Source organism: Notothenia rossii (assembly GCF_949606895.1).
Source record: "Notothenia rossii genome assembly, chromosome: 9".
Classification (NCBI taxonomy): Eukaryota; Metazoa; Chordata; class Actinopteri; order Perciformes; family Nototheniidae; genus Notothenia; species Notothenia rossii.
In genome coordinates this window covers 60644967-60668346 of record NC_136907.1, presented here as the reverse complement: position 1 = coordinate 60668346, position 23380 = coordinate 60644967, and the positions used below count along the sequence as shown (strand labels likewise).

The following is a 23380-nucleotide window of genomic DNA, read 5'->3' as shown; positions in this document are numbered from 1 at the left end:
ATGCTATTTTCTATAGCATATCAAAGAATGTTATTTTGCCACTGTCTATGATAGAGGACTAATACAAAAAAAAAAGCTTCAAGTTCAAGTGGGACCCTAATTTCTGCACAAGGATAATGATGTAAAGAATCATTATTAAGACAATGATGCTTAATAAGCCCCCTTACTCTATTCATCAGGTACTGGCAGGAGGCCCAAACCCTGTGCAGGGTTGTGAGCCAGCGACTGGCTGATGCCCAGAACCAATCAGAAAGCTTGGAGATCAAATACAGCAAGGCCAAGAGACTGGTCCGAGAATACCAGAACAGGTATTCAATTAATCCAGTTTGTCTTTACCAACATTTGAAATAATGTTACCAGGGAGTGTATGCTAGTAAAAGTGTGGTTTTCAAATGAGTTTCAGAGAAGAGGAGAGGGAGGGCAGAGAACAGATTTAAGAAGAGAAATGGCGGAGAAAGACAAGCTGCACAGAGAGGCAGTTGAAAGACTGCAAATCCAGGTGAGAGGAGACTTCTCAGTCCTGTTTGGATCTGCTTTAGTGAGCCTGCCATTTCCCCTGTAGCCATTGTCTCTCACTGCTTATCTCAGATAGCACAGCTAGAGGGGAAAGAGCCTGGAGAAGAGAGGAAGAACCACTCTCTGGACACTTCAGTCACAGGTAAGCAGCTGAATTACATTAAGTGTAAAGTGTGCAGGTTAATGTGGCTATATTTCTCTTTGACACTGTTTAGCTGCTGGCAAGTAAAAGTGGAAAACAAGTCTAGTGTTACGGTTTGATGTTTGAAACAATCTAATACTAGTGAGAAAATGAAACCTTATAAATAAAAACATCTTTTTTGACTGAGCAAAATTAATTGTGTGTGTCTCAGGTCCAGACTGGTGCATTCTGGTTCCTGATACAGGACGTCTAGACTCCAGTGCTCACAAAGCCAGAGCTCAGCTGGCCCAGAAATCCAAGCGGCACCCGCCCTCTCGGGACAAACTCAGAAAGAGCTTTAGGAAGCGGGTAGGAGACAGGGTTGTAAAGTTCTGCTACACTAAATGTGCTTCTTTCTGGCTTTGAAACTCAAAAACATCTCTTTGTTGCTTCTAGGAAGATGAGATTCAGAAACAACAGGAGAGTCTATCGCTGTCTGCTCCCTCGATGACCCAAAGGAGCAGCAGGAGTGACCTGTCCAGCACTTCGTCTTTCTCAGGCCTCAGCTCTCAACTTCCAAACAACTCAGTCTTCACCCCTCCCATCTACATCAATGACACCGGCACTACTTCACCCTGCAAATCCTCCGCTTCCAGAAAGTCCAAAAAGAAATTTCCTGACTTTAGGTGAAGGGTCTCTGACTGTTTCTTTGGTCTTAGATTTAGTTCATGATGCCATCAAATATTTATTAATATTCTCTGATGAAAAATTCATAATAGTTTAGACACAATACCAGCTCCCATTTAGTGATGACACTGACTCACTGCTTTGCTGTTGCTATACTTGCTCCTGAGACTTTTGATAGCTACAGTCTGTTTCTTTTTCAGTGGTCTTCGCAAGTCTCTTAACAAAAGGAGAAGTGAAAAACGTGGCAAAGGGGCCATAACCAACAGGTATGAAATTGCATACACAAAAAAATGTTTTATTCAATAGTAAGTTAGCTTTATTTGATGGGGTTAACAAAAAAAAGCCATTGGAAAAACAGACAATACGAACTACCGGTAATCACTCTAGACAGTATTTAAGCTATATCCCGTTCAATCACCTCTTTTGAATGTCCTCTTTTGGCAGGAAATGGCAAATAATGATTAATAAAGATCTGGCAATAAACTGTTTTAGCTGCACAAGAACCCCAGTTGTATGTGGTCTTGTCATGTCCCTCTTTAAATCCAATTGCATAAAGGAAATTTAAAAAAAAATTGGGCGCCGTCACATTTAACTGAAATGTAATCCTTGTTCCCCGCCAGAGGGTCGTATGGTGACCTGGTGGATGAGCCCGATGGCATTTCTCCGTCAGGTTCCGTCACCTCCATGCCTTCCTGCCTGCCCTTCCCCTGGTTTGGAGAGCGAGGGAGAGAAAAAGAGGGGGAAGGTGAGAGAGGAAGGGAGAGACTGCGCTCTGTGTCCAGCAGCAGCTTACCCTACCTGACCACCAGGGGGAGGAGAGATCAGGTAAGAAAAGAGAGTTACAAAGTGTGAATTATCTTTCCCTGCATGCCTTCCTCCTCCTTCTTTCAGAACTTTTCAATCTGAAAATGGGTGTAGATATCTTTTTAAACAAACATGTGCATGGGTAAGCATGCCACCGATGTAAAACAGTCAGGCAGCCGAGGTGTCTTTCTCTTGTCTCCCAGAGTATTGGCTCTCCAGTGGGCAGTTCCAGCATGGTGGGTCATGTCTCTGTTGTCTCCCTCTCTGGACACTCTCACACTTTCACCTTTTCCTCCACTGAGGTGAGTCTGTCCCTACCTTCCTTTTTTCTTTCTGTCTTACTTCTTACCCCTGGAGCAGTCTTCGTCCCATCATTTTGTCTGCCCAAGCATACACTTGCGTTTTTTAATTTCCTTTTTAATTTATCATTTATTACAAAAATAAATTACGGAATCGGTGTCCTACACCACTCTCGCAATCGTTTTACGCTCAGTAAGAGAGTTGCTTCTAAACGTGTACTTCCGATTATGGACTATTGTGATGTTGTCTTCCAAAATGCACATAAATCAGATCTTGCTCCACTTAACATAGCCTATAATAGACTATGCAGATTTGTTCTTGGTTGCCCTTTTCGTACACATCAATGTACAATGTATAACAGACTTAAATGGCCTTCATTAAATGTAAGAAGACGCATGCATTGGCTTCAACTTATATTTAAATGCATTTACTTTAACTCTCCCCCTTATTTAAAGCAGTATTTTGTACCTTACTCGTCAAATTATGAAGTTATTGATGAAACTGATCTATTTGACACTACTTTCTTATCAAATTGTAATAATTGTATTTATTACTTCATGAATTTTACTTAACAGACGACTGTACGTGGTTTGTCCTTGTTTGTCATGCTTTGCTTTGTTATTTTGTTCACGTATGAATGTAAGACGTTGCTTTTCTCGGGACCCCCTTGAAAACGAGATGGTGCATCTCAAGGGGTTTATCCTAATAAATAAATAAATAAATAAATAAATAAATGTCTATATACTTCTCCCGTTCTCCTCACCCTGTCTGCTTATTCTCCCTGATGTCCTGTCAGACGTTGGACGATGACCCAAATCCAACCAATAACAACAACCAGTGGCAAAACCGCCCCATCTCGGAGTGGGACAGCCAGCAGGTGTGTCTGTGGTTGATCACTATGAACATGGAGGAGTACATGCCACAGTTTGCTGCCAGAGGAGTAGACGGGACACAGCTGATCAACATGGACACTGACAAACTCAAGGTGAGCATGATGACACTGTGATTGAACATTTTCAATAGTCACATTTTTAAACTTCAATACAACCTTGTTGAAACAACCACTTCTGCCAATTATGGGAAGACAACATATCCACATGCTGTTATCACTTTTCCTGTCATCTGAGATTACAAACTGGGCCATGTACCTTACTTACCTTACTTATTGGGATGATATCATGGTGTCTTTCATTGTTATTCACACAATTTCATATTTTGTATACATGCATTGAATGTTTGCCATATAAGATGTTTAATTTCTGCTAGATAACCAAATTCACTTTTCGCATGTTTTTTTTTTTTTTTCTCATCTACCATCCTTCATATTAGTTTAAAATCTGAATTGAAGCCCCGAATGCAGCTCGCTGTCTATTTTCTATTAAATTAACATCATTGTAAAACCTTTATACCTATAAGTCAACAAACATTATATAGTCATACTATATCTGAGATTGTATACAGTTTGCCCTGCTCATGTATCACGTTTTGATGTATGCTAAGCTCGACTAGTAAGGACTTAAGTCACTTTTGTTGCCAGTTGTTACTATACCTAATATTGTAAAGTTTAATAATTAAATCTGTTTTTTTTTAAAAGGGTATTTTACATGAACCTGTCAAAAAATCCATGTATATTCTTTCCAAGTTTCCATGCCCTGGTTCTTTCTTTTCTGTCAGGCTCTTGGGGTGTGCAGTCAAAGTGACCGGTCTGCCCTCAAGAGGAAGCTGAAGGAGATCAAGAAAAGAGAGGAAAAGGAAGTGAAGAAAGGAGAGAAGAAGCAGGAAAAGGAGAAGAACATAGTTTTGCATACAGAGGGAGAAGACAAAGAGCAGGTGATGGTGGAGAAGTGTGTGAAAGATGCCAGACTCGGTGTCAAAACGGTCAGAACTGAGTCACTCTTATAAAAGGAGAGACGGAGGTGATGTCGGAGATACACCACCAGCAGCAGGAGTGTGTGTTTGCAGCCCAGCAAGCACCAAAGATACACTTGAACCAATTTTATATTGAGTCAATAGAAACAGCTCGAACTACTCCGCACATCTTATATCGTTCACATCTTAAAGCTATCATTTAGGATACAGAACACTTCTTGTTTGAATTGATAGACATCATTGTTGGACCAGCACCAAAATTCCCACCCACAACAGCAGTTATGTATCTCTTTGTGTGTGTCTTAAGTGTTTATTTTATCTTGTAAATTATCCTTATCATTTTCATATTTAACAATGTGCTGATTTAAGTACTCAGGTGTTTGCTGTAAATGCTTTTTTATGTATTAATAAATAACATTTTAAATAATCCTTTTTTTTTTAACTCAATGATTTGACACAAACACATTGACATGACAACATTTATTTATTCAATAAACTCTTTTGTTCGCGTTCACACGCTTCCCATTTTACAGCCAGTGAATAGAAAATGAATTCAGCGGGGAAGTAGTACATTCAAAACGAGTCCTGGAAAACTCTATGTACAACCCAAGGCATTAATGATCAACAGTTTAGGAAGATGCACTGTAGAAATTATTATTTTTAAATGGTGAAAAACACAGATTTGTTGAAATTGGCTGTGTTTGTTCAAATGACTCTTTGGCCTGTAGGGCACGTAACATTAAGTACTCCTCACCAAGAATAAATAGAAAACAATTCTGCTAACCATTTAATAAAAAAAAGCCCCCCCCCCCCCCAAAAGTCAACACTGTGAATGTACAAAGTAAAAGTAAATGTACAAAACAAAGCTCTGACGGACAGCAGTTGTGCAGGAACATCTCCCACAATGCAACTCTCCTTCCAGTGATTTATACAGACTGTCCGATGGCAATTCAACCCCTGAGGCAGAAGCTTGATCAAGAATTTAGTCTTACAAATGTTTTTCTCTTAACAAATTATTTACTTTGTTATTTACAATCCACGTTGTACAAAGACAAGGCAGGGGAAATGAGTGAAAATGCGAGTTCATCAGTATAAAAACAGGAAATCTGTGTGGATCAGATCTCACTGTTAGGAAAAATGTTCTTTGTCGTGCCAGGTTGTCATCCAGGGCTTCTTTTCCACTTTTTCCCAGTTATCAGTCACAGGGTTTGGCGTTCTCTCCTCCCGTCTTATCCGAACAGCGTTGTAACTTGGAACCTTGTCTTCATATTTGGCACGCTTAAAAAATGCACACTGAAGAAAGGGAAAACGGAATCAATATTTTGTTCAGGGAAAACGGCTATTTAAAGGCATTTAGAGAAAGCAAAGAGGGTTGAAGAGACATTTATTGTCATGAGTCCATTTGATGGGCAATAGCCAATATGCAGTGAAACCATTAAGAGTGTAGACAAACCATCAGCACTCCTCTTAAAGAAAGAAACAAGTTTGCCCCGGCTTTTAAATAAAGAGAGAAAGGCACCTTCAGACCAAATCACTGCAAGTGTGATGGAAACAAAAGAAAGTGGGAAGAGAGAAATCAAAGAGATGCAGATCAGCCCCGATGGTGTCAATCCTCAGTCTTTGCTTATCAGCCATCACCTCCCCTGGCCATGCACGTAAACTGTAAAGACCCACACATGATCATGTATGAAAATCTTAGTGGCATTAACGCTTTGCAGAAATAATGAGTCAGCTTTAATAACTGCATTCAGGGCACATTTCCTTTTTCCAGAAAGCAGCACTTTGGTAGAAAAATAGGAGCGAGAGAGAAAGTGTCCCTCATTCATGGCAGGCCGGGTAATGTTACCCTCTTCTCTTTTTTGTTATGCATGTGATGTCAGTTTCTCTTTCTCGCCTGGGTCCTCTTTATTCTTTTTGTCAAACACTCCACACTGAAGAAAGGAGAATTGTTATAAAACGTGTGTTATTGCTGTCACGGATACGTATAGATACAGTTGTTATTTAAAAGGTACTTTACAGACTCTTCCAAATGCATGAGGTGTGCGTTATGTGTTTTTATTAGCTGAGTCAGAGTGTGTCCTACCTTCCACAGAAGGAAAGCCAACAGGGCCAGCAGCAGCAGCCCGAACAGGATGGACAGCACGATGATCCACCACGGCACGCCTCCATACTGAGCTTCACGCCTCTCTGGGAACACCGTCAGTTTCAGCTGGGAACACGGGACAGAGGCACAACATCAGTTTTACAGTTTCGCTCATTTGTTTTGGCTCTATGTTCGAATGACAAAACAATATGTTGAGATCAATGAACAATACCGGAAACTCAGCATTTTTCAGCACTGTGTTCTTTGCTCTGCTATCGACATTCAGGGAGGCCGTAACAATCACTTCCACGAGATGGAGTTTGGAATATTCCTGTTCGAAGAAAAAGAAAAAGATCATGTTAAAGTGGGAGTAGGAAAAAAAAACATTAAAATACATACACTTTTATTCTGCAATAAGCCTTTAACCTTTAAATGTCATTCCGACAATATGGTATTGATAATGTTAAATTATGGAAATGACGGCTATATTTTCACAAGGACATCTGTTGAAAACGTGAGACTGTATTGTTATATTATTACATTTGTAACTATTATTACAAGTTATAATATATTACGCTTCTGCCTGTTAGGATAGTGAGGCTGATTTTCAATACTAGGTTTAGTAAAAAGAGTAAATGTCTCCTGCAGTGTGTTTAATTACCTCTATGAAGGTGCTGTTCCAGAGGCGAGAGTTTAGAGTGAAGACTGCATTACTGGCCATGCCCCGCAGGGGGCACGTTATCCTTACACATGTTGCCCCTTTGCCACAGGACTGTCAAAAAGAAGGGAACACAGTTACCATGGGGATTCTGAACTACTGTTTGCCAATGTACATAACATCTAGTAGTATAACAAAGGGGTAGAACTTGGTTGTGTGGTGTTACCAGAGTTTTAGATTTCTTCCCGTCAAGTAAATGTGAGATAGTGCCCTCCTTAATTCCCAGAGTGTTTTCTGTTTCTCTTCTCTTCCTGGTTTTACTTGGCTCCTTAAAGCAGAGGAAAGAGGTACATTAAAATATCAAATACACTTTTCATATTTTGTTTGTACAAATATGAAAGCGCATATCTCTACTGCTTTAAAAAGAGATGGCATCGGCTGAGGACCACCACGTCTTTTCATGATGTCTTTTTGCTGACCTTGCTAAGAGGGTTGATCTCGTCTTTAGGAGTGCAGTCTAGCCGGTCCACTCCGGTGGCGCTGATCTTCATCAGGTACAGCAGCCACTTCCCATCCTCTGTCTCTTTCGGCCATTCGATGTCAAGGGTGGCAGTGCCAAAGTCTTTCAAGCTCTTCCCCAGATTGATTATCTGTAAACCAAGAAAGGATCAGTGCCTTCCTTCAGATCATATTTTGTATTTGCAGAATACTCAAGTCTTAGACATGTCAGAAGCAGTGTTAACATAAACATATTTTATTAAACATTTAAAACAATTATCATTAGAAATGTTGAATGGAATCAGAACATTTGGATAAAACTTGTTTAATTAGGCAAAAAATGCTCACTTAAGGTGGTATGTACCTGTAGTAAATGGAATTTGGAAACACATTTGTTGAACAAGTTTGTATGTCAGGCATTTAAGTCCAGCTGTGTTAGAATCATAACATTAAGAGAGCTTTGTCTCCAGACAGGATGAAACATTGCCAGTACTAGCAGAGTTTATCCGCTCTGAACCATTTGATGTAAATAGGATGAATTTGCATTTCTTATTTTCGACATTTTAAAAGTTTGCTTAAAATGTGCTTTACAGTTGAAAGGAAACAGTGAGATCTAACAAAAATTAAGCCTGAACTATTAGCTGTCCTGTACTCACACTGAACCGATGTGTGATGGCAGTGCCCATTTCACTCTCAGACTTAATGGCCGTCTCACCCTTGGGCTTTCCTGAGAAGTAGACCTGAGATGGCTGGGCTAGTCTGGAAACACACAGGGACGCAGTTAGTAGCATGTACCTCTACTTCCTTGTGTGTTTTTGGATATGAGCTGTATCTGTGTGTTTCTTACCCCGATATAGACAGCTGCAACATGATAGCCACCTTTGCCTTTGCTTTAACAGAGGCTAATTTATCCTGGTTGCTTGTTCTGTTGGATCAGAGATTACACAAAGGCCAAGTCAAAAAATGTAGTATATTCATATATTGTTAACATTACAAGCCTTTATTTCTTACGTGTTTAGCTGAAGAACAATCTCCAGGTCGGTAGTGTTCGAAGTGATGCCCGATGTACCCAGGAGAATGTAGAAGGTCACCTAAAAGCATAAACGGAATATTAAAATACTTACAGTGCCACTTGTGCAGAGGATTGTCCAAAAACAGATTGTCTCTGACCTGTGCGTCACGTTTGAAGGGGTTTCCAAGCTCACAATCAGCCTCAGAACCGTCTTTATTGGCTATACAGGATACCTGCGCCACCTGAAATCAATCACAAGAACCAATCAGAACATATGATTGTGTGTGTATGTTGAAGACCTATCTTTTTACATTGGCTTTTGTTTATACTCAGAAAACAGAAATCAGAACCAGGTAGGTTTACACATACTAGGAATTTGACTTGGTGTCGTGGTGCATAAAAACAAGAATTAAACCAAATGATACTTGAGATGTGTGTGATGTGTTCTGTTCTTATGTGTGTTTCTTTCGGGACTCTACGTGGTCTATGTTTTGTTTTTATGATAACCTTACATTTCTGCCTCATGTTGTTATTGTATTCATGTTTCTGTGTTCTTAATTGTTGCTTTTGTTCTTTCTTGTGAAGCACTTTGTGAATTGTATTTCTGTGAAAGGTGCTATACTAAATAAAGCTATTATTATGTTAAAAAGAGTGAGTGAAAGTTAAAAAGACGCTCACATCTTTTAGATTACGGTAAGCAGAGTAGGTGAGGGAGCGGGGGAAGCTGGCGAGCACAGAGGCTTCGTGTGCATCGTCTCCATTTAAATTGGTAACTTTAACCTCCAAAGCGATGTCCTTCTGGTTGCTGAGCGAAAACACCGGCACGCTACCCTCCCTGTAGTCAGATCAAAGCTATGAGACCAAGGAAAAAATGAATATGGTGCTCTTGCGAAACAAAGTATGTGTGTATCCTCTTACAGTTCTAATGGAGTGAACGTGTCGCTGTCTGTTGTCCTGTGGCCGTAGCGAAATGTCACCTGCAGGTTGCTCTGACAGATATTGTCAGTTCCACAACCTTCCTTCAGGAAACTGACCTACAACACACACATTAAAGTAAAACCGTTACATAGATACATCAGTAGGGATGGGTATCGTTTTAAATGTATCGATTCCGATTCCGGTTCTGCTTATCGATTCCCCGTTTCGATTCCAAAATTGTAAAACAAAGAGGTCAAACGTTTAGATAACAAAAATATCTTTATTCTTTTAAGCTTTAACTGAAATTGTTACAAATAAAATATATACATGCAATACAAATGTATTGCACAATAGCTCTGCTTTATTTTAACTGAGCTATGAACGCATTCCCACCTCAGATCGCATATTCGGCGACTCCTTGGCATCCAGGACAGGCGCCAGCTGACCGGTCGAGCTCTGTCGGCGTTTACGGTTTCCATCCTGGATAACCACGGACACATCGATGGGGATCCCGCGCAGCTTGTCTTTAATATTGTCCTGCAGAATGACACAAAATTACTCCACACCCACAGTGCATTGTAAAAGAGAAAGTGAAAGAAATGTCATGAGAGAGACCCAACCTGAATCATAAGCTTTCTGGTAATGCACTGTTTCTTTCCTTTGGTGTCCATGGTGATCGTCCCTGTTGATTTGTAGCTATTCTCAGAGCCGTCTTTGAAGACCGCCCTGGGGTTCAAAAGCTTCTTCCTGTGGTCAGCGTCCGCCTCGAGGGAGTATGCCACCGCTAGATTTGACAGAGACATGGATGTGAGGGAGAGGTGGATAAAGAATGACAAGAAAAATGACAGAGTACTGTTTCTTGCTCTTTCGTCTATGATAATAATAACCAAAATCACAAGAAAGTCGGACTTGGTGCTTCAATAGGCTCTGCTTACTCAGTCTGGGAGCGTAACTCTTGGGCTCTGCAGTGAAGGTGAAGCATGCCTCGATAGTCAAGCTGAAAGCACAGTGGACACAATAAAACAACAATGAGAAGAAGTAATGGCACAGATTTTCCTCAAATTGATGAATGTCCAGAAACACCTGCTGCAGAAAAAGACACACGTACCAGAAGTTTTCGCCACAGTTCTTCTCTGTGAGGTTGATTTCCTTTGGTGTGAACTTAACTTCCTTTTGGATGTTTATAACTGGACGGGCTCTGGGGAGGACAGCACTCAATTGAGAACATCTACAACCGTGATCAAAGATGAACAGTGAGGAAATGTTTTCAGGTCACTAACCTGTAGACAAAGACGGAGTCAGAGAGGGACCCGACGGCCAGGTCAGGGTAGGCGTTCTTATCCAGATCCATGTTGCCTGCCAGAGAGTAGCCGAACATCTTCACTCCTAAAGCCTTGCTGGACAGAATCTAAAGGAAGAGAAACAGACACTTACTTTATAGCATGTATTAAAGCCGACCCGACTGCTTTGAATGTTACCATGGTAATAGATGTCATAGTTAGTATTCAAATGCAACGTATGTTTTGGTGTGTTGCCCCCAATAAATCCAAAATAGCCCATTAAATAAGGAATAGGAATCCCGCATTAGATAGATAGATATACTTTATTGATCCAAATTTGGGAAATGATTTTGTTACAAAAGCATCAATGTGTTCAGACATTAAAATAAAATGTTCATGTTCATTATGCATAACCTGAATATGTTTGTTGTAGGTATTGTGTGTGTGTGTGTGTGTGTGTGTGTGTGTGTGTGTGCGTGCGTGCGTGCGTGCGTGCGTGCGTGCGTGCGTGCGTGCGTGCGTGCGTGCGTACGATAAGACATACTGGACAAGCAAGGCATTTTCTTTATATGATTCTGGTTTTTGTGTTTAATGTTTTATTTTGACATTAATTTTCTCTTGTCTCGTTTTTCTTCCTGTGTTTTCCCGCCTGTGTCTGATTGTGTTCACATGCTGCCCTTGTGTTTTCAACTTCCCTTCAGCTGTGTGTTGTCTCCCTGATTAATCTTGTGTATATATATACCTGTCTTCCCCAGTGTTCTTTGTCAGATCGTCGTCGATGTTCAGTTTAATATATACCTGTGAAGCATCTTTGGAGATGACACCTGAGGCTAGTCCATGGTAGATGTACACATGTCCTGCTCCCTGATTAGGAGCTCCCACTGCAAAATCTGACAGCAATAACGATAACAGTGACTTACAGTGTAGTTATACAGGTACACATATTTAATTCCCCTTAACCCATAACATTACTCCCAAAATCATGCACAATATTAATTTTATGTTTTAGCTTACTTATCTTACATAATGTATCTTGCTCTAATTGTATTTTCTCTGTTCACTAAGTGTTCTTTTTATTCTATTGTGCTTCTTGTAATTATTAGGTTGGCCCACAAATTTCAAGTAAAGTAAAAATCTTCTCTCATCTTATTCAACAAAGCGTGTCAACAATGACGTGCTGACACGCAAACACACATAGCAGCCTCACCATGGTAACCATCCTGATTGATGTCTCCCAGGTTTTCCACAGCCAGGCCGAACATGGAGTCCTTTGGTCCGTCTATTCTGATGGACTTGACTGTGTTCCACTTTCCCAGTTTGTTGACGTAGACGTAGACGGCTCCTCCGATGTCCTTGTCCTTCTCAAAGTACTGTGGTGCTCCCACCACTATGTCCTGCCAACTAACAAACAACAGAACCACCTGTTTGTGAGTTTATTGGAGCAGCAATAACAGAAGTTACAGGTTGTGCAAATCACCCTGCGTTACTCACCCATCATTATTGAGATCCAGCACGGTCAAATCGTAGCCGAAAGACGAGGCCAGCCCTTCCCCTTCTAGGGTGTACTCTTCTGACATACTGTTGTATCCTTCTGTCTTCATCAGCACCACCGCTCCACTGTGGTTAGCTCTGGGAGCTCCAGCCACCACCGTCAACTCACCCTGCTTAATCAGACTCTTCCCTGAGTCCAGAGAGAAGCCTGGGAGACGGGGACAAAGAAACGTTTGCTTACATAGCCAGAGGTAGTTGTGTACTTGACAATGGCGGACAAATTAATGGATGAAGAAAGTGAGGAGTTTTTTACCCAGGTAGCTGTTGGAAGGAGCGGGGACCAAGTTAGCGTTCCTATTCCTCTCATCTCCCGTTTCAAAAGGGCCGTCGTCATAGATGCCCCTGTCCAAAAAGGTTTCATTCTTTTGTTCCAAGCGCACCAGACCTGAGGGGGGAGAAGAGGAGTACAGGTTAATAGGGAAAAGATCTGGATTTTATCAAGAATATCCAAAACCCAGAGAACTATAATGGGAGGAGTCTCTGTCTGCGTTAGAGTTGGGGGGTTGAATATTTCGTCATTTGATTTTGCTCCTTTAATGGTCTGCTCGACGAATGAGATTAGTTGTATATAGCAAGTATATTTTAACATTAATCTGAGGGAAATAAGAGTTTGTTTTGACCAATGGAAAGACTACCCAGAACAGTTTTGGTGGGTTTTATTTGGTTTCTGCCAAGTTTGAAATGTTCAGGACAATTAGTGTGATATGTGCACACAGTGTAGTGTATTGAAAGGTGACCCTGGTTACAGATCGCACTCCGTCAATGTGAGTTTTTCCACAAAAATGATGTGTAGCCTTTAGCTTTGCTAAAGGATGCAACTTTCATGGTAGGTGTATTGCAACAGACAGTGACGTTCTTTGGAGGAGAAGCATAGCACATATTGATGCAAAGGTCTCCACTATTCTGAGACCCTAAAAAAAAAACATCTCTTCTCCTTTTGTCTACTCATAGCCCACCCCCCATCAATCCATGCTGGTTGATCAAGTTCTAGTCCTATACCCCCCACCCTAACCTTCCCTTATATTTTAAAGCGATTTTGAGTCCTTGAAAAGCCCTATAAAAATAGAATGTATTATCATTATTATACTGAAAGGTATCAGATCTTGCTGTGTAAAATAATCTTCCCGAGAGGTGTCACTTGTGATTTAGTCTGTGTGGTCTACAGTGAATGTATTCCTGACAGCCACAGGTGATAAGAATCAAAGGTTCCCATAGGATTACATAGAAAATGCATGCGGGTCAAACTGACCAGCATGCAGTAATATAAAAACTACAATTTCTTAAAATGTATACAATTAAAATTTAAAATTTGAATGGCATGATATCCAAAACAGCTGGAATATGAAATGATAAAAAAATATAATTACAAAGATACTTCAAGAAAACCACCTCACCGGGTCAAAAAAGACCCACTTATGCATCGAAGGGTTAAGTAACACACACAAACACACACACACACACACACACACACACACACACACACACACACACACACACACACACACACACACACACACACACACACACACACACACACACACACACACACACACACACACACACACACACACACACACACACACACACACACACACACACACACACACACACACACACACTAGACTACCTTTCCAGCCGTATGCTCCAGGAGCCCCAAAGATGAGGTAGTGGTAGTCCTTGTCGAATGTGGCAGAGAGGCCCTGCTGACAGGAGCCAAACCTCTCGTGGCCTGTGGTTCGGCCTTGACAGAAATGCCATGCATCCCCCTCTTCGTCCTTGTTGGGATCGATTTCCAGGTTCTGCCCCAGCACGTAGCAACGACCGATAATTTCTCGGGACTCCAAGGTCCCCAATGACCGGCGCTGGTAGCGATGGGCACAGGTCTACCAGGAAAACAAAAACACATGGTAGAGCTGAAGTAATGTTGATTATAGAAAAAAAAAGGCTAGTGTTGAAATGAGATTGGATGATTCACAAATTCCTGTTCAATTTCACTTTAAGTAGCTACAAAGCTATAAAAGCCAATTACACTTGTATTGGATGTATACATTCTGCCGGGCTGAAACTCAAGTAGATCTGAGAACAGTTTAGTAACTTTTAATTGGAAACAACAATCAATTTGAAGATGTTGATACATTTTAATGGCCTTTTTGACAATGTTTAGGCTAAACAATATAATTGTAATTGAAAAAAATATTTAGATTAATTGACAGTAAATTGTCTTAAAGGTGGGGTAGGTAATTTGGAGAAACCCGCTCGAGTGCGCTAGAATTTGAAAATACACAACCGGAAAAAATCTGCCACTTCCTTACAGAGCCCCTCCTCCAACACACACGAACGCGCACATGACCAATGAGGGCACGAGATAAGTTTGTGCACAGATGGAAGGCTGACAGGCAGGTAGGCCATCCAGTTATTTTAGCCGGCCCGGCTAAAATGATTGGTCGTGCTTTTTACAGTACTACGGCTTCCAATGATGACATTTTTTTATGGATTTTTTGTCAAAGCACTTCAGATATTCATTGCTATTGGGATGTTAAGAGCATTCCATGGAATATAACAAAGAGTGTGCATCGAGCCGGTTTCTCAAACTTACCGACCACATTGATTGTAGACAAACATTTTCTGTCTGCTTTATTCAGAGTTTCATGGCATACGCCTTATTTGACTGAAAGACTGACACATCAAAGACACAACTTTCATGTCTGTTCTGTTAATGGACAATGTTCAATGTTTTTCCCTGTATTCCCACCCAGCACTGCATGTCTGATACCCTTGAAAGCTGAAAGGTATTGGTGGGGCTGAAACTGAAGATTATTGTCATTTCCAATTAATCCGACAACTATTTCTTCAATCAACTGACTTAAAGATACCATAAGTTACTATAATATAAAATACTGTAAAATTGTGAAAAATGTCGCACAGTCACAGTCTTACCAAAACTTTTCCTCCTGGCCCCTGACTGTTGACGGTCACTCCCATCCACTGGTTCTCTTTGCTCTCTTCGTTTATTTTCTCTACACAGAGAAAGGAATAGAGACAAAGAGGATAATGTGAATCAAATATTGAGAAGGGGTCTTTAAAATAGCCGTATTGACTAGGTAACTAGCTATCTCACCATTGTTATCAAATTGAACTCTGGAGCAAGACGTTGAGGTGGATGTCATGTCACAGTTGTACAGTCCTCCTGTCACCTTGGATTTTTGGCCACTCAAGGCTTTTGCTCTCGGGGCACCAACCAGCAGCCTGCAACAGAAACACAAAGGAATCCGTTAAACAAGTGATTATTAAAGTGGGGAACGTGGAAATCTGCAACCTGATATGTTTTTTTCCGATTCCTTTTCATGATATCATGTCTATTTTTAAAAGCTTCATGGTTGAGCTTCATGGTTGAACAATTACAACTTTTGATCTACTGTATAATGGTTAATAAATTCCGTTCCTATCCAACACATTATTCCGAGGTACCTACACGAGGATATGTAGAAGTGATTCTCAGCTGCATTTAAATCAAATCTAGCAGTGACACTCATTTCCATCTAGGACACTCATTTCCATCTAGGACTCAGAATAAGAAGCATTCTGGCATTTCTTCTTCTTACACATCATACTATCACACATTCCAGTCCACTGTCTCATACAGCAGTCGTATTCACACACACAAACACACACATCCGCCACCAAACTGATGTTCCATGTCCTCTCGGCCCCACTGAGTCAAAGACCGCTTTCAAACGTCTGCTGTGGTTGATTGAGCCAGGCTCTCTATCTCTATCTCCTTCCACACACACACACACGCACGCACGCACGCACGCACGCACGCGCACACACACACACACACACACACACACACACACACACACACACACACACACACACACACACACACACACACACACACACACACACACACACACACATACTGGCTGCCATTGTGGACCAAGGTCTAGCGCAAGTGCCACACCCAAGACTTGATGATTGGCGACCAGTTCCCATGGTTTCTTACAGAGTAAATCAAACTAAGTTGAGGATGTTATCCTTTCAACTGATGCTTTGTGGAGGTTTACACTAGTCTCAATACACACACATCTCTCTCTCAATCCTTGTATGCTCTCTGGCTTGCTCAGTCTGTCCGATGACATCCAGAGTTAATGTTAAACAGCACACTGTCTTCACCAGATGACATTAGGAAAGCCATTTTTAGCCGTTAGACAAAGCATTCTCACATACGCTCGGCATCTGGGAGGGAATCAACAGAGACATATAGTCAGAGTGAAGAGCTGAGGCATAATTTCATCAGCATGTCTGTAGGGCAGACCCACTCAACATCGCAAATACTACATGTTGGAGACGTTTCAATATTAAATGTAACAGCATAAATCTTCATGATTATTGACTTAAGCTGGCGCAATGGGGATTAGTAACGACAATAAATCTATTTATATGACATCAATATGACTGGTTGAAATTGTCCACAGACTTATGAGGCTGCCATTAGAAGATGGATTAAGATTTGTTTTAGAGAAAATAAAGTATGATGCCATTTCTCCTAAATAAAATACATCACGACAAGTGAACTCAATGGAAAGAAAGTCACACACTGTTTATCCAATCTGAACCGCTGGATTGGTTTGGATTTGTTTCAAAAACCAGAACACTGTAATTTGCGCCTTTAACCAAACGAGTGTGTGGCCAATGCTGCTTTTTCTTAAACTACTAAGGGAGGAAATGACATTTGACCCAGAGTTCAACTCTCCACCTTGAGGTGCACTATCATACTAAGCAGGAAAACACATTTTCACACCGCCTACTTGTCTTTGAAAGATGAGTTTAAAATGTGTTATCGCTTTAAAGATGTGTGACTAACAGTGAATCCCAGGAGGGCAAACCTTTACTACGATTTTTGTCGGAGACACAGGAAGCCAGGAGAATAAACAGTGAGAGCTCTGCAAAGACACAACTTGGAAATGGGGTCAGATTAACAATTGATTTTAGTGAAGCTAAAAAGCGTAGAGTCATCAGATTGCCAATGAGTGTTGTACAAATAGGTGCTATATTGTCTATCCTTTAAAATATTCTTAATATTTCCCCCATATGAACTTGCTCGGAGAATTTCCCGTCCCACTGTACATTATTCCAGGAAGAAGTGGCAGTGTTTTTACTTACATTTGATCATAAAAGGCCTTGTTCAAGAAACTGAATTGGAGACTAATCTTGAGAGATATACTGTACAGGACTGTCTCAGAAAATTAGAATATTGTGATAAAGTTCTTTATTTTCTGTAATGCAATTAAAAAAACAAAAATGTCATACATTCTGGATTCATTACAAATCAACTGAAATATTGCAAGCCTTTTATTATTTTAATATTGCTGATTATGCCATACAGCTTAAGAAAACTCAAAAATCCTATCTCAAAAAATTAGAATAGTTCCTCAGACCAAGTAAAAAAAAAAGATTTATAACAGCAAAACACAATTAAACATTTGAAAATGTCCATTAATGCACTCAGTACTTGGTTGGGAATCCTTTTGCACGGATTACTGCATCAATGTGGCGTGGCATGGAGGCAATCAGCCTGTGGCATTGCTGAGGTGTTATGGATGCCCAGGATGCTTCAATAGCGGCCTTTAGCTCATTAGCATTGTTGGGTCTGGTGTCTTTCAGCTTCTTCTTCACAATACCCCACATATTCTCTATGGGGTGCAGGTCAGGGGAATTTGCAGGCCAATCGAGGACAGTAATGCCATGGTCAGTACACCAGTTACTGGTGGTTTTGGCACTGTGGGCAGGTGCCAGATCATGCTGGAAAATGAATTCCTCATCTCCATAGAGCTTTTCAGCAGACGGAAGCATGTAGTGCTCTAAAATCTCTTGGTACACAGCTGCATTTACTCTGGGCTTGATGAAACACAGTGGACCAACACCAGCAGCTGACATGGCTCCCCAAACCATCGCTGACTGTGGGAACTTCACACTGGATTTCAAGCAACTTGGATTTTGCTCCTCTCCAGCCTTTCTCCAGACTCTGGCGCCTTGACTTCCAAATGAAATACAAAACTTGCTTTCGTCTGAAAAGAGGACTTTGGACCACTGTGCAACTGTCCAGTGCTTCTTTTCCTTAGCCCAAGTCAGACGCCTCTTCCGTTGTCTTGAGTTCAGAAGTGGCTTGACCATGGGAATACGGCTATTGTAGCCCATTTCCCGGACACGTCTGTGAACAGTGACTTTTGATACCTGGACTCCAGCTTCAGTCCACTGTCTTTGAAGCTCCCCCAAATTCTGGAAGCGACTCTTCTTCACAATGCTGTTAAGGCTGCGGTCATCTCTCTTGGTTGTGCAGCGTTTCCTGCCACATTTCCCCCTTCCAACAGACTTTTTGTGGATGTGCTTTGAAACTGCACTCTGTGAACAGCTTGCTCTTTGAGAAATTTCTTTTTGTGTCTTACCCTCCTGATGGAGGGTGTCAATGACGGTCCTCTGGACAGCAGTCAGATCAGCAGTCTTCCCCATACTTGTGATTTAGTTTACTGAACCAAGCTGAGTGTTTTTCAAGGCTCAGGAAACCCTTGCAGGTGTTTCGAGTTAATTAGACGATTCAAGTGATTCGTTGAACACCCTACTAGTATACTTTTTCATGATATTCTAATTTTTAGAGATAGGATATTTGAGTTTTCTTAAGCTGTATGCCATAATCAGCAATATTAAAATAATAAAAGGCTTGCAATATTTCAGTTGATTTGTAATGAATCCAGAATGTATGACATTTTTGTTTTTTTAATTGCATTACAGAAAATAAAGAACTTTATCACAATATTCTAATTTTCTGAGACAGTCCTGTATATAATCTTATTTGCAACACATTATTATCGTGTATTGCTTTTGAAGAGTGAAGAGCCGACATGACATGTCAGTGATCCGATCAGTCGCTGCCTCACTGACCAAGAACCAGCTGTTCATCTAATCGTTCACCAACAGCTTAGGAAACCCTGACACACAGGCTAACACTACAGGAAAGACAAACAGAAAAATATAAATACAGTGTGTGTGGCAGTGGCACAGACAGAGTGACCATCAGAGAGATATCCCATAGAGAGAGTTGTGTACTTTTTTCCCACAGCAGCAAACTGGCTGTCGACTAAGCCAGTTGCTTAGCGACAGCAAGCTGCACCCTATCAAGTAGACCTCCAAATGGGTTGCAGATCTTGAGGTAAATATTATGTCTGTTTCCCAACTTCTATCTCCATCAATCTGCCAGGATCAAATCCCAGCGAGTCTGAATAGCAGCTGATATTTGGTGCCCAGATGTAAAACTGATTTATGTTCCTCTCAGCATTCTTTCAGTCATCACCTCTTTCTTTCCTCCTTTGATGTTGGATATCCTCAACTAACCTGAGGGGAAGGTGGGAGTGGGGAGGGGCAAATCAGACTTTCATACTTGTACACAGGCCATGTACACTCACAACAAATCTGACTTAAACTCTCCCATCTTCTCTTTTATCATTTAAAAAAATCTAGACACAGCGTGTGACATTACTGTTGAACATGTAACATGTCGGCATGTCTTTGTTTCCTGTTACCGACAGTGTGTTCCTTTATCCTTTACTCTAGATACATCTAAATCCTCAGAAACACACACACATTTACTTTCTCCCAGACATTTCTCACATTTGATCCAAGCTCTTAAACTTCCCTAACCCTTCACTTTGTCTCCTTCTCCCTCCTTGCCCCACTCGTGCATTTTGATCTTGATTTTATTAGACAGCTCCATCTGGCAATTATGACCAACCACAGAATGCAACACACACACACACACACACACACACACACACACACACACACACACACACACACACACACACACACACACACACACACACACACACACACACACACACACACACACACACACATACACATACACATACACATACACACACACACATACACACACACACACACAGTGACACATGCATATACAGGATCCGATTAGCTCCTGCCCTCTCCTGCAGGTACATGTAAAACTCATCCCTAAGGGGCTAGAAAGACAGTGCAATATATTAGACTGAATAAAAGTTGGCATGCATGGCTGGAAAAGGATTGTGACTCACTGTACACACCCAGCAGTGGGAGACACATGGGTGGGGGGCACAAGTACACACATGCCAACACTTGCGCACGTGTTGATGCAATTCACATTAGAGAACTAAATCACCTTCAGCAAATAAACTCTTTTTTTATTCTCTGTATCTCTACTTTTTTTTCTGCCTCAGGTTAGAAGTGCTTCAAGAAGCACACTGAGCTCTCTGAAACTCTTCCAAGAGACTGACAACAGGGCAACGCCTCAGTGCTCAGCCTCAGCATACATCAGCACCATTAATACACACCGAACAGGCACTCATACATGCGCACGCACGCACACACACACACACACACACACACACACACACACACACACACACACACACACACACACACACACACACACACACACACACACACACACACACACACACACACACACACACACACACACACACACACACACACACACACACACACACACACACATCCGCACAGGCCACACATGGATGCATGTGCATACACAAATACACAGTCCACAGTAAGAGCACATTCCACCTCTACAACAGCAGTTGGAGCGCCTTCACTTGCAAAACAAACATGTCTACCTGCTCCAACATGCACACACAGATATGTTAATGATGGTTCAAGCTACGGTTTTAAAAATGTTTTTGGACAACAGATTAGGGCTAATTGCCTTGTATCATGATAAATAAATGCTAAAATACTTTTAGACCACTTTTAAATGAGGATTGTAGCTGAACATAACATATACTCTTTATTATAAAGCTGCCAATTTCTTTCTTAATCAGTAAAGATTTAATAGTTAAATCCACAAAATGTCAGACAAGTGTTAAAATGATTATTGCAGGGCCGCCCGGTAGCTCGGTGGTTGGACAGTCAGGCAATGCCATCCCCTATATCTCCCCCTTTCAACACTTTTTCTCCAATAAAGGCACTGTCTGGCCCCAAACATATCCTCTTGTAGTTGCAAGACTCCCAATTTATGTATCAAAATAGTTATTTTTGTTTAACTTACTGTCCCAGAACTCAAAGGATTCAGAATTATACGAGACAGGAGGCAAGTAAGCATTATCTACTTACATGTTTGTCTCTGATCACATAATCCAACTGTGTTCTGTTTGTATGTAACGTTACAACCTGGAGCAGGGGGGCTTTGGTCTTGTGCTGATCACCATGTGTCTTTCATTTAGAAAAAGCCTTAACCTAGGATACGCACTGCCACTGTGTGACTGTGTGTGTGTGTGTGTGTGTGTGTGTGTGTGTGTGTGTGTGTGTGTGTGTGTGTGTGTGTGTGTGTGTGTGTGTGTGTGTGTGTGTGCACGCGTGTGTGTGTGCGTGTGTGCGCGCAGTGGTAGAATTCCACCACTGTCCCTTATACAGCACAAGATGCAATTTTTTCAAAAAAAATTCTAATTCATTTCAAATAGGCCACCTCCAAAAGTTTCTCTTGTGATAATCAAAATCTAATCGTGGGTGACTCTTTCTGCTGCTATTGACCAGCTTTTTACTCCGAATGTATTGATACACCGACATTTCTATCTAAGTAATTAGTCAACAAGCAACTCTTGCTGTCCAAATTGCACTTTGTATTTGTATAACTAATTATTTGAGGTCACCACAGTGCGTAGACCTAAACAGCCATAGTTTAAACTTTACTTATGTTAGTTTTGATATACAAAACATATAGGGTTATCAAATATTTACCAATGTTATGGATTAAACTACCCAATCATGTATACAATAAAGCAGGTAAAAAAAGCTCCATCTCAACCAACTAAAACATTAATAACACTACTTACAAATCCTTGCCTCATAATACAAATCAGATTATGTTATTATTTTTAAGTGCATTTTCTTTTGGTGGTTTTATTACTTTGTTATAGTTACCTTTTTTAACTTATGATACATTTTCAGTGTGGTTTTGCTACTTTTATCTGAATAATTCCAACACCACTGTTTGTTGCCACCAACACAATTTAAAGTATTTTAGTGACAAAAATAGGAAAACATGTTAATTGATTTCTGACTGGTCCTTTATAGTCTAACAGACTCACAGTTTAAAGAATTTGACTGCTCTGATCTCAGGTCTGTTGATAATCATGCTATTCAAACCAGTGGCCACTTGATGGCTCTTAGCCTTTGTGCAAAAGGAGAAATCCCTCTGAATTAATGCCCATAAAAATGCCAACAATGATTCAATGAGATTTTTTGGTCACAGAGAGAGAGAGAGGGGGAGAGTTTGTTACGTATATCTTACGTGCAAAAAGCTGTTGTAGAGGTCCAATAAAAACTCACAAATAAGTAACCTGGAAAGTAAAACTCAACAACGATTAACAATGTGTTGGCCATTAATTAAACGTACAGGCGTGTATACAGTTGTGTTAAGAAGCTTTAGTTTTTCTAAAATGTAGTAAAAAAGCTAAATTCTAAGAGACTACCGGCTGCGACACACCTGAGCTCAACATTCACGAAGAATTGAGTACTTATGACATTTTAAGGGTGAGGTGAAAAGTGTGGTTTAGAGGGGGAGTTCCTCTCATGTAGCAGCTCTGACACTGTAAAAACAAATTTACAGTCGTCTACATTTAAATGACATTTTTATTACATGGTTACAAAAGTTATTTTAACGACTTGTTTTTAAGGTTTAACGTCACAGAAGTAGCTATCTTTACCTGCCACCAAACATGCCACCCCTTCTAAAATCAAAAAGTTGAAATCTTACATTCTCTTATCCTTCGGAGCAAGCTGCCAGTGCATGGCGAGAGAGAAGCCGAAGTAGCTGCCCGGGTCCCCGTTCTTCCGCTGGACATTCGTGCTGTCCAGGTTGAACGCCGATAGTCGCCCACATCCCAAAATAAAGGCGAAGAACCACAGTCCACAGGTGATCCTGACTTCCATGAGATGCAATCTAATTCAAAACTCCACTTGAACTTGTGAAAGGTGAGTCCTCTGTGAAGGAGGTGCAGAGTGCAAATGG

General features: G+C 40.9%; 2 protein-coding genes across 3 annotated transcripts; one reads left to right on the top strand and one right to left on the bottom strand.

Annotated features, from left to right (window-relative positions):
• Positions 1-147: 147 nt before the first annotated feature.
• LOC307017625 (sterile alpha motif domain-containing protein 14-like) lies at positions 148-4724 on the top strand (the record flags this gene model as incomplete). The annotated part of the gene is given in 11 exon segments (XM_079647268.1): positions 148-308; positions 404-426; positions 429-499; positions 589-658; positions 870-1006; positions 1094-1323; positions 1525-1590; positions 1945-2149; positions 2332-2430; positions 3225-3413; positions 4103-4724. Coding segments are annotated over 11 exon segments (1479 nt in total), but the record flags the coding sequence as incomplete, so codon positions are not given.
• Positions 4725-4762: 38 nt separating this feature from the next.
• On the bottom strand, positions 4763-23380 carry itga6b (integrin, alpha 6b). Of its 2 annotated transcripts, XM_079647267.1 has the most exons (26): positions 23126-23380; positions 15416-15543; positions 15235-15314; positions 13925-14180; positions 12551-12682; positions 12238-12445; positions 11954-12147; positions 11545-11636; positions 10747-10874; positions 10575-10664; positions 10402-10463; positions 10087-10250; positions 9860-10003; positions 9467-9582; positions 9227-9383; positions 8707-8790; positions 8548-8627; positions 8384-8461; positions 8193-8295; positions 7518-7688; positions 7265-7366; positions 7042-7152; positions 6613-6711; positions 6381-6506; positions 6144-6228; positions 5453-5590 (listed from the first exon to the last, which is right to left on the bottom strand). In XM_079647267.1, exons 1-25 carry the CDS (start codon positions 23299-23301, stop codon positions 6160-6162), a joined length of 3150 nt encoding a protein of 1049 aa, XP_079503393.1. In that variant the 5' UTR covers positions 23302-23380; the 3' UTR covers positions 5453-5590; positions 6144-6159. The 2 variants fall into 2 exon arrangements, with proteins under 2 accessions (XP_079503392.1, XP_079503393.1); XM_079647266.1 differs by lacking the exon at positions 6144-6228 and having other exon boundaries at positions 4763-5590.

What these genes read in the sequence shown, in the direction of transcription:
- itga6b (XM_079647266.1), bottom strand. Translation starts at nt 23,301, where the DNA reads ATGGAAGTCAGGATCACCTGTGGACTGTGGTTCTTCGCCTTTATTTTG. An exon ending in CCAGAAAGCTTATGATTCAG is followed by an intron (nt 10,004 to 10,086) that starts GTTGGGTCTCTC and finishes GTCATTCTGCAG; the next exon opens with GACAATATTAAAGACAAGCT. An exon ending in GGAAGAAATCTAAAACTCTG is followed by an intron (nt 7,153 to 7,264) that starts GTAACACCACAC and finishes TCTTTTTGACAG; the next exon opens with TCCTGTGGCAAAGGGGCAAC.